Source organism: Buteo buteo, chromosome 12 (assembly GCF_964188355.1).
Source record: "Buteo buteo chromosome 12, bButBut1.hap1.1, whole genome shotgun sequence".
NCBI classification, from domain to species: Eukaryota; Metazoa; Chordata; class Aves; order Accipitriformes; family Accipitridae; genus Buteo; species Buteo buteo.
In genome coordinates this window covers 21460729-21478422 of record NC_134182.1, presented here as the reverse complement: position 1 = coordinate 21478422, position 17694 = coordinate 21460729, and the positions used below count along the sequence as shown (strand labels likewise).

The 17694-nt window shown below is 40.6% G+C and overlaps 1 protein-coding gene across 2 annotated transcripts in view; it reads left to right on the top strand.

Moving 5' to 3' along the window:
- Positions 1-1203: 1203 nt before the first annotated feature.
- Positions 1204-17694, top strand: part of ZFAND3 (zinc finger AN1-type containing 3) — a 150405-nt gene continuing 133914 nt past the window's right edge. Inside the window, exon 1 of one of the 2 annotated variants that reach the window (XM_075042941.1) lies at positions 1204-1575. In XM_075042941.1, the coding sequence (XP_074899042.1) occupies positions 1505-1575 (71 nt within the window). In that variant the 5' untranslated portion in view covers positions 1204-1504. The remainder of the gene's footprint in view (positions 1576-17694) is intronic. The other variant, XM_075042942.1, reaches the window with a different exon arrangement.

The window sequence follows — 17694 nt, the reverse complement described above, 5'->3', positions numbered from 1 at the left end:
CAGATCAAAAAGCAATTTCTAGTAGGGGGTCAGCAGTATTTCCACTCCACATACAAACCCAAGGTTCAGCAAGTGCAAGACTGTAACTTGCTCGAGGCCATTTACTAAAACCATACCAGAAGTACAATCCCCATTACTCAGTCCTCAAGTTCAGATGCTGGAAACTCCCCCCTCCCTTCCTGTCCGTCAAAGGGCGGCAGCTGGTAATCGCCTGTGCACCGTGCCAGCTGTGCACTTCCCTGCTTGCCATACCTTACCTCTTGCAGCTCCCTTTCTCTGGGGCCAAAACACGAGGGCCAAGGTGGCACTGCCTTCTCCCGGCCTCAGCCAGCCCTCAGCTTAGCATCCCCAGCCAGCGAGTGTTGTTTATTCACAGGCAAAGACACCCCCACGTACGTTAGACACCTAACCGCTTTTATTTCGTATTGAGAGAAACCGAGGACGAACACCTACAGAATAAGCAGGAAAGAGATGACGGAGCGTCACCCTCAGGGCCCTCCCAGGCCTCCTTCCTAGCCGGCAGCAGAGAGGCCTAGAACGGAAGCAAACGGAGCGCACGGGGGACGAGGCCCGGTCCGTCCCGCCCCGCGCCGGTGTCCCCCAGGGGCAGCCGCCCGCCAGGGAGAGATCCCGAGTGCGCACAGTCCGCCCACCCCCCGACACACCGGGCTGGCAACAATCAGCCCCTCTCGGCGAGGCAGCTCCCAGCGAGAGCCTGGGCCTAGGCCCCAGCCACGGCCACGGCCGCTCGGACAGGTCCTGGCTCGGGAGGATGCGGGGGGCGGGGGTGCGGGCCTACCCGGCCCCGGGCAGCACGGGGGAGGTCCCCGGGGACCTGCTCGCCACCGACCAACTTCCGCGTCGAAGGCCCTCCGCGCATGCGCGACCAACACCGGCACCCCCACCCCACCGGTCTTCCCCGGCTGTACCACTACGTGCCAAATGTGTGGGTAGAAGCAAAAGAGGGCGGCGGCTCCAGGTAGCTCTGCCGGCCTCATCCCCCAGTAAGCCTCCTCACAGAGAAGTTCGTTCCCTTCTCGAGCCTATGGGCGCCTTTCAAACTTGTTTCTCTCCTAGTTCCCGCCCCCGATCTAACCCAACTTCCCCCCAGGATGGGCTATGGTATATGCCACTCCCAGCTGATCCGGCGGCTTGGCGAAACCATCCCGCTCAGGACAGGGGGAGGCAAGGCGCCGGTGACGGGGGGGAGACACACGCATTGTTGAGTCAGGGGCCGAACGGCGGAGGAGGGCGGGCGCGCCCCGCTGCGACAGCGGGGTCGTCACAGAAACCGTCGGGCGGGAGGGGACCGCGGCAGAGAGCTCCGCGTCCCCGCTCCTCTGCGGGCTTGGCCGGTAGGGCGCGGCCGCCCCCCTCCCCTCTGCTCCCCTCCCCCTCCCCCTCAGTGGTCGCGCCCGGCTCCAGCTGACCGGCCTGGAATCCCGGCTGGGAGCCCCGTGCCCCCCCGCTCGCTGCTGCCGCCGCCCTGCGCACCGGCCCCACCATGGGAGACGCCGGCAGCGAGCGCAGCAAGGCGCCCAGCCTGCCACCGCGCTGCCCCTGCGGCTTCTGGGGGTAAGCGAGGCCCGAGGGCGAGGAGGGGGCTGGGCTGGAGCCGGCCCGGCCTGGCCCGCCGCGGGGGGGAGGGGGCGGGCAGCGAGGCGAAGGGCGAGGCGGCGGGGGGCCGCGGCCGGGCGGGGGCAGGGTCCGGGCCTGGCCTGGCCTGGCGGGCAGGCCGGCCGGCCGGGGCGCCGGGCCAGGTCGTAGCCCTGGGCTCGGGCCTGTCACGGGAGCCGAACCCGCAGCTCGCCCCGGGGCGGGGACGGCTGCTGGCCCCTGCCGGGCGGGCCGCAGGGGGTGCCCGCTGGGGGAGAAGGGTGTCCCCCTGCCTCCCGGCGTGTGGCGGAGTGTGCCGCGTCCCGGGGGGCTCGGGCGGGGGTGGCGGCGGCTCCTGGCTTGGAGGCAGCGGGTGACTGGGGGGCGGGGGAAAGGTGTCTGCCTTGCCCAGCGGGCGCGGAGGGGGGCGGCCTGTCCGCGAGCGGCGGCCCCGCGGCCTTCCCGGCATCTTGGCGGGGGGAGGCCCGCTCGCTTCCCCAGGCACACAGGTTTGTGGAGCGGCTGCCCCTCCTTCGGGGCTGCGGGGCGGGGGGGGGGGGCAGGCGGCTGCGGGCTGCGCTCCGGGGCCTGCCTTTAGCTCCTCATAGGCGCAGATGAGGAATGCGGGCCCTGGGCTGCCCGGCTGGGTGTCCTGGAGCGCGGTGCTTGACACATCCCTGCCCCGCGCCCGGGAACGGGGAGCTCTCGCTGCTGTTCGGGCAGGGCAGCGTCGCCAATGAAGGAAAAAGGCTAAGGACAAAAATATACGACTTTCTCCACCTTATGAAGGCAGGGAGGTTCATAATAGATAAGGTCCAGGTTAGCTGTTAGCTGATCCCCTTTTAGAAAGGAGGAAGTAGGGTCATTCCTGTTTGCCAAAGGTGGAAAAAAAAGTAGGGCTGTTCCTTGCTAAACTCCTGTCACCTCTAGGGTCATGTCTGTTGAAGATGTTTCTGTTGCTGATTTAATTTTCTTTTTTTAAATCAGATGTATCATGGCAGATGGTATACTGGCAGGTACACATGATCGTAAAGTGTCTTTAATGTATGCCACAGAAACATTAGTCCCTAATGTTCTTATTTATGGAAAGTTCAGAGAATATGTGGCTAAATAGACTTTTGAGGGCCCGCCTGAGATTTGCGGTTGTCTGTGATTGTACCTTCTTGGGATTTATGTCATACGATATAAGGTACTCCGGGGAAGTGGAGGCTGAGAGAAAAGAGATGCAATAAGAGTGATTTAGTGATGTCACTGTACATTTGGTTGGTTTATTGGAGTGGCAAGATTTTAAATGAAATCCCATTTCTGAGTTATGACAGAAGCCTGAACTGCAACAAATGCCATGGCCCTGTTGGGAGTGATCTTGCAAGACAGACTATAAATATACAGTAAATTATTTATTTTTGTTTTGTTAGGCTCCCATATTTGGCCCTCATGTTTTGTGTAATGTAGTGGAAGGCAAGTTGCTGCTATCTCTAATGTAGGGTACTGACTTCTGTAACATGATACTGATGCAAAAGGAGAGTTGCAGAAAGTTGAAAGTGAACTTTTTCTTTGGGCTGAACTTCTTGGCTAGTTCAGCGTGTTGTGATAATGAGAAGAGAATCTGGTGCTTCGTGTTCAAGGGTCTGCTTAATGGTGATAGGAGGCTCTCAAGAAAACCCATTGCCTTTAAAACTGCTACTTTTTTTTTTAAATATAAGTTTCCCTTGCACAAGCAGCTATCCAAACGGTATTTTTTTTTCCTTTTTTTTTTTTGCCTTAGGGTATCATCCATGCAGTAGTGTTTCTTGTAAGATATTTTTGAAAGACAGCACTGTGGAAAAAAGCTTACTTTCTCCACCAGTACAGTGAATAAATTAATATGTTTTTCGGTTTCTTTTAAGTGTCTGCCAGGTACATTTCAATACACAGTGGCAAACTACATATCTGTTTTTTCATGTAAAAAAACCCAAACAAAACCCAACAAAACCCAAAACTTTGCTGTCAGCTTCCAGAGTTTGGCGGTTTGTTTTACTTCTCGGTCCTGAGGAAGATTAAGTGTCTTCCTGTCCCTGCGTACCTAGGTCTTGCTAGTGCTTGAAAAGATTGGCTGGTAAATCTGCATAGACATGCCCTTCTAGTGAAGTTGCATTGGCAGGAGTACTTAAGGGGTTACAGTTTTATACCAGCTTTCTGAAGAAAGTAAATCATGATAGTAAAAAGACTTATATGTATCTGAAGTTGGAATTCTGCTGCTCTAGATGTCAGCTAGGGTTATTACCAGCAACATGTCTTAAGACAGAGTCATATCTGTGACTTTCATGTCACTTTTATATGTCTATTAAGTCACATTTTGGAATAATAGAACTGTATTTGCTGTTTATCTGCAGGACATTTAAGGCTATGAAGAGTTCTGAAACTTGTAATTTAATGTAGTAGTTTCCATGAAATTTGTAAATAAAGTAACGTAGAGGAATAATGTTGCTTTATGTTTCCTGGTCCCCATTGGTCCAATGATTGAGAATCCTTTCACAGTTGTTCTTCAGTGAGCCTGAACCATGTAGATAGCAGAACAACTCAGTGTCAGTGGGTCAGAAAATAAGGTCTAGATTTTGCCAAGTATAAAAGATGGTGTTTGTTTTGTTGGGTTTTTTTGATTGATTTTATGTAATGCTTAGCCAGGACTGTTTGCTGCAAGATGCACATTACTTTCTCCAGTAATCCACAAAGATAGGAAACATTGCGGAAAATACTGGAATAACCATTAAAATTGAAGTAAGCTGTGGGTTTCTGGGCTAAAACTTGCCTACTGGTTGATAGTGGTGGCATGCAAAGAGATTACAGGAGAAGACTGGTATGTACTACTGCATTAAAGTTGGAGGCGTGGTTCTTTTAAAATGCTTGGTTTTATATTAGAAATTCAGATCCTGTAGGTTTCAAGAATCTTTAGTGACTGGAAAACTACTAAACTCTTGATGTTTCAAGATCTAAGAGACTGAAAAATGAACAGCTGAAAGAAGAGACTTCAGTGACACTGTTCAGAACTTCTGAAACATCTGCTTAAGGTCAATGGCTAACATTTGCTTACCTTTTGTTGAAGATGATGGAATCCATCCTTAAATCTTCTGCAGACTTGCCCTTCCTTTTAGAACGTCCAGTCTGTCATTTCTGCTCAAGTAAAGTTCAAATGGAGCACTGAGATGATCTTTATATTTTACAAAATCATTTCAGTTACCCAGATAATCTCAACTGGGAAACCTCTCATCTGTATTCATGTTTTGTGTGAATTTCTCATAAAACTTACTGTCTAGAAATATTTTGCTCCCCTTTCTTCCTATTTTTAGATCTTAAACTTCATTCAGTTGCAACTATCTTGTTTTTTATTGAAATAGTCTTAGTGTACAAAGATTGGAAGGGGTGCAGTATGCAAGTTATTTTAGGTTACTTCATCTAGAGTTTATGTTGTGCTTAACTTCTCATTCTTATGATCTGGAAAAATTCTTTCTTCTTTTTTTGATTAGCAGACCATGTAATGTTGGGTTTTTTTTAAGACTAGTGGACAAGTGTTATGAGGAGCGGCTGAGGGAACTGGGTTTGTTCAGTCTAGAAAAGAGGAGGCTGAGGGGAGACCTTATAGCTCTCTACAACTACCTGAAGGGGAGTTGTAGTGGGGTGGGTGCTGGTCTCTTCTGTCAGGTGGCTGGAGATAGGACAAGAGGAAATGGCCTCAAGTTGAGGCAAGGGAGATTTAGGTTAGATATTAGGAAAATTTTTTTTACTGAGAGGGTTGTCAAACATTGGAATGGGCTGCCCAGGGAAGTGGTTGAGTCACCATCCCTGGAGATATTCAAAAAGCGAGTAGACAGGGTACTTCAGGACCTGGTTTAGTGGGCATGGTTAATGGTTGGACTCGATGATCTTGAAGGTCTTTTCCAACCTAAATGATTCTATGATTTCAGTAACCTGGTTCACTTTATGGTATATATAAAATCTTCAGCTCTAAGTTACTAAATACATGAAGATACTACTATATGTATATATTCCAGTTAAGCCATTTTGCTTATTAGAGATGAGGCATGATTCTTTAATGAACTACATGTTGGCAGCTCCCCATTGGCTTTTACAGGACTCCATGAAGGTTTCACTTGTGTATAGCTCATCAAAGGGCTGGGGCTTTTACTGTTAAATGGTTATATGCATAGGTGAAACTTGTAAGCTAAAATACTCCTTGGCTGCTAGAAGCATGTACTGTGAAAGAGTATGTCAGAGAGGGTAATACTTTTACAATTCTATTTGTACTGCGGTGACTACTGCTTATTTTTCTTATGGTCCAGACTGATACCATACAATTGCATCCAGTGCCTTAGAACCAGAAAAGAAGGAAGTATGTTAATAGACATAAAACAAATGAATTCCATTCTTGAAATGGTGGCAGCCAGCAGGAAGTTGATTAAAAACACAGTATGATTAGTTTCATCTCGTCTTATTTCTGGCTACTATAAGGTACTGTAGTCAGCTAAATCTGATGGCAATATTGTTTGAGAACATGCCAGCAGGGGTTTTGCAGAATGTTACTATTTGTTCTGCCTTTCTCTGACACTGCATGTATCATGTGTGTGATGAGACATTGTGCCCCAAGCATTCTGTGCAGGCCCAATCCAGAGTTTATTTCTGAGTCTGGATTTTCCAGTCACTTATGTATCATCAGGTCCTTGCCATGCCAATCTGGCTCTTTTCTCAATTTTGTTTACTAATATTAAACATTTGATCAAATGGTGAATCATTTAATATAAGCATGATTAGTTTGTGACTGTGTATCACCAAAGCTTGCTTTTAACTTCTAAACAAATAATGACTATATACATATGCCATTAAGAAGCCTCTTCTCTGGTTAGTCTTTTCCTTCCTTTTTTTGGTGATTACAGCTGTTCATTCCATATGAACTCTCAGTGACTGTCCTTTTAATAAATACTTTCTAATCTCATAGGCTGTGTAGTTCATTGTGAATGCATAATGCCTTCATAAACCTAATTTTGCTTTAACCACTGTTGAAACTTCACATAGATGTTCCTAAATGAGGCTTGAATAAACTGTTGAAATATGTACCTTTCCCTCTGAGAATTAGTTTTCACTGGTCTTGTATCATGCAGTTCCTTAGGCAGGCTTTTATTTACTCTGGTAAGCTTTGGATCAGATGCTAGAATAAGCAATGAATCTTTGAGTTTATCCAAAACAACGTATGCACTACCAAACAAGTTATTGTTTGTTAGACCTCAATATTAACTGGGGACTTTGAGTGAATAGTGAGCAGTGAGGATCGAGTAAGGTGCTTTGGGGTAGCTGTGTGTGGGTAGTGCTGTCTGAGAGGCAGGGTTTCTTTGCAGTTATTCGATGATCAGAAATGTCAGTTGTTCTCTCTAAAGTGATAAATTGATTTAAATCAATAAATTAATGACACTTATGTTTTAGGAAGGCTAATTCTTACTACCTTGTGTAAGACCTACACCATTTTTTTGTGACTAAGATAAAAGCTTGTTTGCTTTTATTTATTACAAATGTTTATAGGCCATCTATCACAGGAAACTAGTTGGGCTAAAGTAATTAATTTGCCTGCTGTGGACCTTGTACTCTGTTTTGGTATTAGGTTAAGACTAAAGATACTTGAATATTGTATTTTTTTATGTTACGCATGCATGAACTTATTTAATACTCCGTCAAATCTTTGGGTAAAAGAACTTGAAGCAGTTTGTAGTTAAACTATCATTAACTGCTGTAACACATCTACTGGTGTGTTGCACAACAGAAGTGTCAAATTATTTAACTGGCAGAAATGGAGAGTCTCATGAGGAATTGATTTATTTACAAGTTTTCCTAGGAGCTGCTACAGAGAATGATAGCAGGCACTGGAGAGATGCTGAAATTCTTTGCTTGGATCTTAATTTTATAAGATATTGAGAATTATGAGATGTAGAGAAGGTTCTATCTGAGGAGAGAGTGGTGGTGGGGAATTGAACTCTGTCATGTTCTCTGCTTGAATAAGAATATCCAGAATAAAGAATGATAAATTGTGACATTCTTGTGATTTCCCTCAGTCATAATACAACTAGAAGAGCACCTCAACTGAAGTCAAAAGATAGAAATTTTTTTCACTTTTTTGAACAGTGAGCAGTCGCCTCCTGCAAATGCAGTTGCAAGGTACCACATACTGGATCAGGGCTAAGTTTTCTGTTTGCTGCAGAAGCTTACCTTTAGGAATGGGGGTTATTGGCACTTGAAGTAAAAGCAGATGAACTGGATTTAATACTTCAACTGTAATAAGCTTTTTTCTAGGAATGTGAAAACAATGCTTTCTTTTGCAGTGCTTAGTAGAATAGACAAAACAGAAAGGAGATTTTGTTATTTAATGAAAAACAGCTGTTCTGGATCAGAACAAAGATGCATCCAGCCCTGTTTCTGATTTGGGTGATAAGTGATGCCGAGGGAATAAGCATAAGGACAGAGCAAGCTTGCAGTGATGCTTATCTTGGTATACCTCCTTTGCTTCTGGCAGTCTGACATAAGGTTGCCCTCTCTTTTATAGATTTATGGCTTAGTAGGTCTTACCTATTTTTTTATGAATTTACATAATGTCTTGGTGAATCCATGTGTACTCTTGACCCTCACAACATCCTGCAGCAAGTAGTTCCATAATTTAACCATTTGCTTTATGGCAAAAAAAAAGTAATTGGTTTTGTTTCCTTTAATCTTGCTGTGTGATAATTCTAAAGAGTGAATAAATTCAAACAGCTGGTGTATGAGGGTGTTTTGTTTAAGAAGATCCAAAAATAGGCCTGCTTGATTAAAAATGTCTGTTCACTTTTTCAGTGAAGCCAGAATTTGTGCAAACAAAACAAACCCAAAACTTGCTTAAACCATGAATTTATTCAAAATCTTTATATAAAATGTTTTAGAAATATTTTCTAATTGTAGATGGATGCTGTGCTAATTATAGACAGATGTATCCAGCACCTTTTAATCTAACTGTAACTTCCTCATCAGTCAGAATGAAATTCAGTGTCATAGCTGCTGCTCCTACAAGTGGAACGAACAAGAAAGTAGTAGATTGTGTGCTGTTTTTTGAAGCTTGGAGGAGTTAAAAGTTACTGTGTCTAGGTCACCTCCCAGGTTTCTTTCTATCTTCCTGTCAGTCAGTACCTTCTTCATGTCTTCTGTAAACTGTGATTAGTCGAAGGTATTGTGCATTTGGGCATTGCTAATGATTATTCCACAGTTAGTGCTACAAAATACCTGTCTTAATGCTAATTAGTAAAATGTTCAATGTTGTATGGTAGCATAGATATGTTGTGTTTTGTATATTGCTTCATTTTATTGAATGTGCTTTGGGTTCTCAAAAGTTTCTAATGGTTAAGTCCAGTCTGTTAGAGGGTTATAATATAGGTATCAGTTTTAAGGAAATACTACTGCTGGTTTTAGTTGCATAAATTTTAACCACTTCAACATCAAACTTCCACGAAAGTGGTAATGTTGTTGCTGCATGTTAGGCTTGGAGAGCTGTTGAAGTCTTGAATTAACGGAAGCACCATGACCTGGTATTTCCTTTAAGGTGTTGAAATCAGTGATGCAAAGCATTAACTTGAGAGAATGATCCTTGATGGATATATTAACTGGAGTTGTTTAGTTTTGACTTGAATATTTTCACTAACATGCTATGCCAATTATTACTGGATTTTTATTTTAAATTAGAGGTTTGTGCATATAAATAGACATAAGTTTCTTTAGAGGCAGTTGGTATGAATGATGAATGTGATATATTTTCTCAGCAAAATATTGCTTACATTCTTTGAAATTTAAAATGTCACTGTGCTCCTGTATCTCCTCAAATATGCAACCTTGACTGACTAACTTTGTATCTTACAGTGTTGTCAGAAATGTCTTGTGAATGTTTTTGGACAGTATTTGATCTTGATTATGTTGAAACCCTTATTTGGATTTCAGAGATAAACTTCATATTCAGTTTAGGCTGGTAAATTACATTGATCTGTTCTCCCTTTTTTTTTCTCTCCTCTTCTGCTCAAATGGGAGAAATCCTTCCTGTCTATTTGGTATAGGCAGGACATGGAGTCCCTTCTCTGGTTTTGGAAGAAGAATTAAAAATTAGGCAATAGCTGCAGCATGCATTGACTCCTCTAGACATCAGATTTGTGAAGGAACTTAGATCAGAGTGGTTGCAGATATTAGAAAGGCATCTTCTCAGGACACTGAGACGGCCACATAAGAAAATAGTGTTGAGGACACTATATGCAGCGAATGCAAAATGATTCCAAAATTCTAAAAACCACTTTCTGAAAATGAAACCTTTGTGTGGATGGTGCTGATCAATGGTTTCAGACTGTGGAGATGACGTTAATATACAGCAGAACCGGGTTGGTGGTTTTAGGTTCTGCAAAAATGCCCAACCATTATCTTTTAATTTAAGATTTTGGTGTTACACTATTATCTTTTTTTTTTTTTTATAATGGGGATGGATCTTTTATTTGAATTGGTGAGAATTTTATATGCTTAAGGAGTGTGGGGTTTAAACTCTTTTTTTTTAATACATTTTTTGAAATCTCATAGCTTGGAAGTCAAACAGTGTATTGTAATACAGAGGTCCATTCACTCTAAATTATTCTTTACGTGTACCCAGGAAAATGTATTAATTGAAGAGTTTTAGTATTCCATGAGCTGGAGAAGGAAGATGTTTGCAGTTCTGTGTTCAATTTCTCTGTTAATAGCATCTGGGTAGTAGCATTGTGGTAAGTGCAGTACTTGCCTGTACAGAGAAGCTGAATTAGGAAATTGTTGATGGATTTTTACATTTAATCTATCCTCTGGGGTCTTCCCTGCAGCAAGGAATGCTGCCCTACATTATTTATGAAAGAACTCTAGGTATCCTATTCAATTCCTGCTGTTTAATTTGGCCAGCATATGCATGCTCTGAACTTGAACAATGTAGGTCAATGGGAGGAAGATAAATTTCAGTTTCTAAATGTTGTAGTATTTTTATTAGTGGTTTAAGGGAATTTATTTTTTAAATTGCTTTAATTGACATTATGTCCTTTAATAAATGTACTTTGGCTAGTGTTGGATTTTCAGTGTTTATTTGGTGTAAATTAAATAGACTAACTGGAAGTAATGAAAAATTTTGAATGGAGATAAAAACTGGTTTTCCTAAAATAATTTTAATAAGCAGTCAGACAAGCTGAGAGAAGAATAGGTGGTTTGATGATTACTGTCTTTAGTTTCTAGCTCTTTAGTCTATGTAGTATCTGATGCTAGGTGAGTTGTTTAATTTGAGGGCCTGTTTTAGTAATGTATATATTCAACTTTTGCTTGTTCAAATGTAGAAGTTCTATTTAATTCCTAAGCAGCTAAGGAAGGGGGACAAGAAAGGAGCACAATAGATTGGAAGCAGTGTTTTAAAAAAAAGGCAGGCTGGTTCCATGATAACCTCCAAACTGTGCACTGAGAAGAGCAGAGTCCAAAGTCATGTCCTCATTGACTTAATTGCTAAAACACAACCAGCCTTCACGATATGACTGCTACTGAGATCAGCCCTGTCACCATAACTGCAGCATTTTGATCTCTAATTATATGTTGTTAGTGGTGCCTCAGAGGAAGTTGCATATATAAAGTAGGCAAAATGCTGTCATTTAGCAAGAGTTCCTTGGTATTGGAAATTGTATTGTCCTTCTAACTGTTGATTAGATGCTATTTTGGTCCAGGATAATGTCAATATTAAGGAATCTAGTGTTTTGATAAATCAGTTAACTGTCTTTTGAAACTTTTCTTTAAGAAGTATCCAGTATTACTCAATGAACTGCATTTTTAGCTGGAGAAAGGTGACTCTTAGGTCAGGCGCTGCTGACACTCTTTGCAAGAAGAGGCATTGGTGTCGGATGCAGTAATGCTTGTTCATTGTTTAATGTCCTAGTGTTACCCTTTTTTTTTTTTTTAAGTAATCTCCTTTAGAGAACTAATGGACAATAACGGTTTCTAAAATTGTCTGTGTTGTTAAATGCTTGCTTATTCATGCAGATAGATTTCAAGTGTTCCCCTGAATTGTTAATATGTTAATCGGTTTAAAATCTAATAATTCCTATTTTTAGAATCAACTTTTCACTGTGTACTTCTTTGAAGGAGTGAAAGCATTTTTAACTTGCTATGTTTCCATAACAGAGGTTCTTTCCAATTTTAATTTGCAAGCGTGTTAGTCTAATTATTCAGATTTTAATAGGAAAAAAAATTGATATGGAAAGCATCACGATTTAATTTTTTTAAAATGCTCAGAATTTTAGAAGATTTAAAATACAGTCGTTCTTTGAAGCCACTGAAATCTTGTTTTTCCATTTTTACATAGATGTCTGGATGAGCCATCAGCTGTGCTATGACTGATAAAGGGCTTTTAGGATTAATCCATATATACTCAGTAACTTCCCTAGGTGTTAACTCATTTTTGAGCTTTCAAAAGAAAGCAATTAACAATAGCATTTGAACACTTCAAATATCTTTTTTTCTTGGTGTTGGACCTTTGTGATTAATACTTCATGGCAAAGTAATTGAAATTAAACTTACCTGGGAAATAATAATTAACTTAAGATGGATCAAATTGACCCCTCATTTTATTTAAAAAAAGTGGACTAACTCTGCTGCTTGTAACTTATGGTGTTGTCAAATACATGGAGTGTTCGTGATACTTCTAACATGCCTGTTTTAGAGTATATTTCTTTTCTAGAATTAGTTAGAAGTTAGAATGTCACTACATATTCTTCTCATTTTGTCTGTAGTTTAGCATTGGTTTTATTTTGGACACTGGGCACGTTCCTGTTTTAACTTTCCCTTGGGTACTGTGATTCCAAATATACAGACATTGTGCTCTAATGCTGATTATTTTTTTTTAAATACCTCTTACATTTATTACAAGAGTTCAGAGACTATAAACCCATAAAGATAAGGGTAGTAGTGTTCCTTTTTTTTTTTTTTTTTTAATAAAAGTCCCCTTCTTGGCATTTAAGTTTGGAAAGGATTTATTACTATTTCTGCTGCTGATGTACTGTGTGACAGTTGGTCCATGCTTTTCCCTTTCCATGTTTTCCTTCACTAGTGATTCATATATCACTTTTAATTCCACAGTGCTTTAGGAGTCTTGAATGAGAGACTTGGTAGCAAGGAGTATTTACAGCTTCTCCAGCTCTGTCCTTTAGAGAGAGGTGTTTGTTTTAAATCAGAACTTGCTCTAGGACAATATTGACCCATTGACATGTTGTTTCCAATGTTGTTCATGTAGAAGGAAGTGTTTGTGGTGGGTGCAGGAAGTATTTTTCAATCAGAAGTGTTGCTATGCAATTAGAAGAACAAGAACCACCTGCATTACACATCTGCAAATTTCAGGTGGTTTTGCAGTACTCTCTTGATGAAGATAGGACCCCATTATTATCCATTATTCTGTGATGCAGTCTCTCTGTTGACTATTAATGTTCTCGTGTGACTAATTCAGGAAAGACCAGAAATCTTTATGGTGAATAATTAACACTTCCTGTCCTGCTCAAGTGGCTTATAAAGGCGGATTCAAAAGGTAAAAGAAAAACACAGTGATGTGTATCATTATATAGTAAAATAAACTGATGCATTATATCATTCTTTCAAAGTAAACTAAAATACTGGAAATTCCATCACTTACTGGCATAATGAGAACTCTAGCATTACAGGTTAGAATTCACGTGCCTCAGCTGTCACGTCTTCTGAAGTGCATCTGAAATTCAGATACTGAAATTACAGGTTGCTTTTGAAACTGCTGTAATTGGAAACCCAAACTAAATGGAACTAGACCAGGGCTTTGTGAAACTTAAGCCTGCAGCTTCCAGAGGTTGCTATAATTTTCGGTTTCTTTTTTTTGTGTGTGCTTTGATTTTTATTCTTTTTTTTCCCTTCAGGTTCCCAGCACACTGCTAGATGCCATTGAGATGGAAAGTGATTTAGCTGCTTTCTTATTAACATTATCTCTGCCCTTATTATTTCAGTTTGCTGATTTAGTAGTAGGTTTCTGACTACTGTTAGCAACATGTTTGTTACAAACTTGAATACAGAAGTGCTTTTAAGTAGTCTTTATGTTGAAATTTTGTGGGGATTTTTATTTTTTTTTACGTATATATACACACACAAAACTTCAATTTCTTTGCAACTTTGATACAGAATTATAAAAACTGAAATGGCTTCTTCTGTGGCACTCGCAGATGGATTGTGTAGCTAATGACACTAGCACAGAAGAATGCTCATATGTGTTTTTCAATTTTCAGGATGAAAACAGCTGTAAAAGAAATGTTTTCTGTTTGAACATGATTGACTAACTATTCTAATAGTATTTTTCTTGGTATGAATGTCATAAAAATAAAATTAGATATAATCTTGATTTTTTTTTTTTAATTATTTTTGAGGACTACTTAAGGCCACTCAACCAATGAATACATTAGTCAATTTACGGTCCAAATGGATTTGTACTCTTTTTAAGGTTATGCAGGACAAATTCTGAAGGTGGGTGTTATATTTTTAGTAGCACAACTGAGTACCTAGTTTGGAAAAAGTAGACCAGCTTTTGGAGGCACAGGCTTTTCTTCAGTAAATGGGAAAGCTGCTCTACTACTTCTAAATATATACCTAGATAGTACCTCTGTGCCCAAAATCAGTCTTGCCTATGTCCTTAGGTCATCATGGCTGCAACAAAACTACTACTAGGACATGAAAGACAGGTGTCTTCTACCAGCTAGCTGGACAGACAGCCTGAGTTAATGTTTCTGTATGTTTGTTTTCAGCTGTTTACTTGTAGATATTGTTCAGAAACCACTGTTTCTGCTAAAATCATGTGGCACAATATGCAGCAAACACTGAATGTGGTGTTATCCTTACTACAAAAGATATAAGCTGCTAGTTCAATTTGTACCATCTAAAGATAGCTACAGATGTGTTTAATTTACTTTGATTCTAGTTAAATTAGTTGAGTGTAAACATTTTCTTTGAAAGGGTATAGGTAGCATTTTACCTTCCCATAACAGAACAAAAACATCTATGTAAATGTACTTGAGAAAAATTATGCTTAGAGCGCTAAAAATCCAAAATTTTCATCTGCCAGTCTACTGTTTGCAGGGGGTAAATTAAGTAAAAGTGTTGAGAAGTGAAGGAGCAAGAAAACGATGTACCTGAATTTCATAATTTACATATTTGCTATTCATTAGTTTCATAGTTGGAGACACTTCTTTTTTTTAAATATATTTTGTTACCTGCCACTTAATTTCCCAGACTGCTGTGGTGCTTTGGTGAAGGCGGAGAGTGAGAGAAGACTGTGTGGTCCCCTTTCAGAAGGGGCCTTCCATGATTAAAGAATGCAGCTGAAGAAGGTGCAGAGATGTATGATTAAAAGCTTAAAGTCAAGCAGAATCACGGAAACATTAATTTTTCTTTCTTTTATTTTGTTTTTCTTGGAGACTAGAGATGATCGAAGAGTTATGGGCTGATACTGCTGCTTGCTTGCTTGATTTTTAAAACTCCTTTTATCTCCTGCTTCTGTTTAGGATTCAACATTAATTTGACATGGTTAATGAAGCAGTAGAGTTGCAGTTTGCAGCTGCAGCCTGTCACAGTGGTTAGGTAGTTAAAACTTGCTTGTTCTCCTTGTGTACTGAGAAGGTTACACATAGCTTGGATGAGAGTTCAGGATGAGGTAATGTTACGGGGCTCATTTTTATTGCCTACTGTTAATGATCACTCTGTGCTTGGTTACCGTGCCTTTGCCTAAGATTACCTTCAGAAGTGCATGAAGAGCTGATCTAATGAAAGAGCCTTTACTGTTTGCTGTGCATGCATGCAAATGAAATGTTTAACTTGGCCCTGATTTCCCACTGTCTGAATTAAATCTGTCCCTTCAGTCTTGATTAGTAGAGGAAAGTAAGTTGAGGGTTGTTTCCACACTTGCTCTGTATTATTTCAAAATGGGAAAATGATGAGGATAACATAATGGTTTCTGAGTGCTGATACCCTTGGTTTTGTTCCTGTAAGTAAATCTATGCCGTCTACTTTAAACACTTACAAAATAGTAAAAGCTACCCTGTGAAAATGACAACTGTGAAGATTACAGTTTGCGTTTGCATTAATGTGGATCACCAAAGATGGAAAAGCCAAAATACCAGTCTGCGTAAAGGTTTCCTTCTCCTGTCACAGGATGAAGGATGTGGGACGAAGGATTTTTTTTTTCTCTAAATGTTTAAAACCCTTGAACTTTAAAGCAAAACGTGCGTGTTGAATTCTTTCCACCCTGGTAATTGAAATGCAATTGCCTGAGACCTGGGAAGTGTGCCGTGTGAAGTAGGAGAAAGGCACAATGCATTAAGTAGGGGGTCTTGTCCCAACTTTACATCTGACTCCCTTTCTGAAAAGTGCTATTCTCTGCCCTGTGATCTACTGAACAGCACATGCAGCAGCTCATATCTCATGGCTAGATGACCAGTACTAACTTAGTGGAGAAAAGTGAGCTACCTGTACAGCTGGTCCGCACTGCCCTCTGCAGTAGTTGCAGTCTTACTTAGGGGTCTTTCACTTGAAGAGCAGTGGAATAAGAGTTCCTGACAGTGAGCTTTCAAGGCACAACATGAGAAAGGCCATCACAAACTTCTGCACTCAGGAATTAATTTAGACTGTGACAAAACTTTGAAGGAGGTGGGAAGGGTGAAGCACATTCACATTTTGTTTATTCCTTTAGTTTCCTGGCTACCTTTTCTTCTAAGTCCTCACATGTAGAAAAGAAAAAACAGATATTTTTATTTTTGTCAGGGAATAAAACTTAACAGTTTTGGGTGACCTTGTTCTCTCGGTCCTCCAGCCGTTAAATTTTAGATCTGCTGTACTTGCATAAATAAAGGCTTTAGTTATAAATTTATAAGGAAAATGTCAAGCGGCTAGGCACAACATTTGATCTATCTTGTTAATTATGTAGACACTGCAAACTTCTCCACATACTGCTTAAAACTCTTACTCTTTTTAGAAGAAAGCTCACTGCTTATGTGCAATTGTATTACAACAAAGCAAGGTACACATTATAGAATGCTAAATACCAGTACTTTCTACAATTTTAGTTTGGATGTTGAAGGAGTAGGTAGCATATTGGGGGGTAACGTTTAAGATGTTTGAGAGATCCTGATAATTTATTTACTTAAAACAGACTGCTAATGGACTTTATGTAGTTCAGCAGAGTCAGCTAGTGCTTATCTTGGATTAATTGTATGAATTAACAGAACTTGCATGTTTAAAATGCAAGTGGACTGATGTAGGTCAAGCTAGTTAAATTTGGGAGCTTAGATTTGTGGGTCACTGATTAACTCAACAGATTGGTTATGTCAAAGTTGTTTCCAAACAAGACTTATTGCTGTTGATAGCATGTTTGATTATTAAGCTAAATGCTTAACTAACCCCCCTGTGATTTAGCATGCATAGTGCTTAGTTGCATTTCTTATTAGTTAGATGCTGAAAGGAGATGAGATTAGCAGGCTTTATTTATGTTTTTGGCAGATTATTGTATAAGGCTTTCTTGTACTTCTTAGCACTGCTAAGATTATAAAATTAATAGGAAGCCTTCTACTTGTTTCTTTGAGCTTTATGTGATTTGTTATTATTTGTAAGTGCTAGCCATGTACACCTTGCTTTGCAGAGCTGCCACAGAGGGACTGAAATACAAGATGAATACATTTTTCATTAAAACTTCGATTTTATTAAACCTAAATTTGGAACAGCAATCATATGAAAATATTTATTTGTACTTTAGAGACACAAAGAGCCCCCTAAACTGGACAAATAATTTATCAAGTTGGCATTATGTGAAATTGTCAACTGTTAATAAATCAGTATTCTGCACTAGTATAGTTCAAAATCCTAAAATGGAATTGCTTCCTAAAGTAATTGGGTAAAAGAAGTGTGATACAACACAGACCAGGAAATACCTGAGGCTAGTAGAGGTACAAATGAGTTCAGCTACAGAAGTGTAGTTATAAATTTGGGAAAAATGCATAGAAAATTGAAAACCAAGTTATTTGT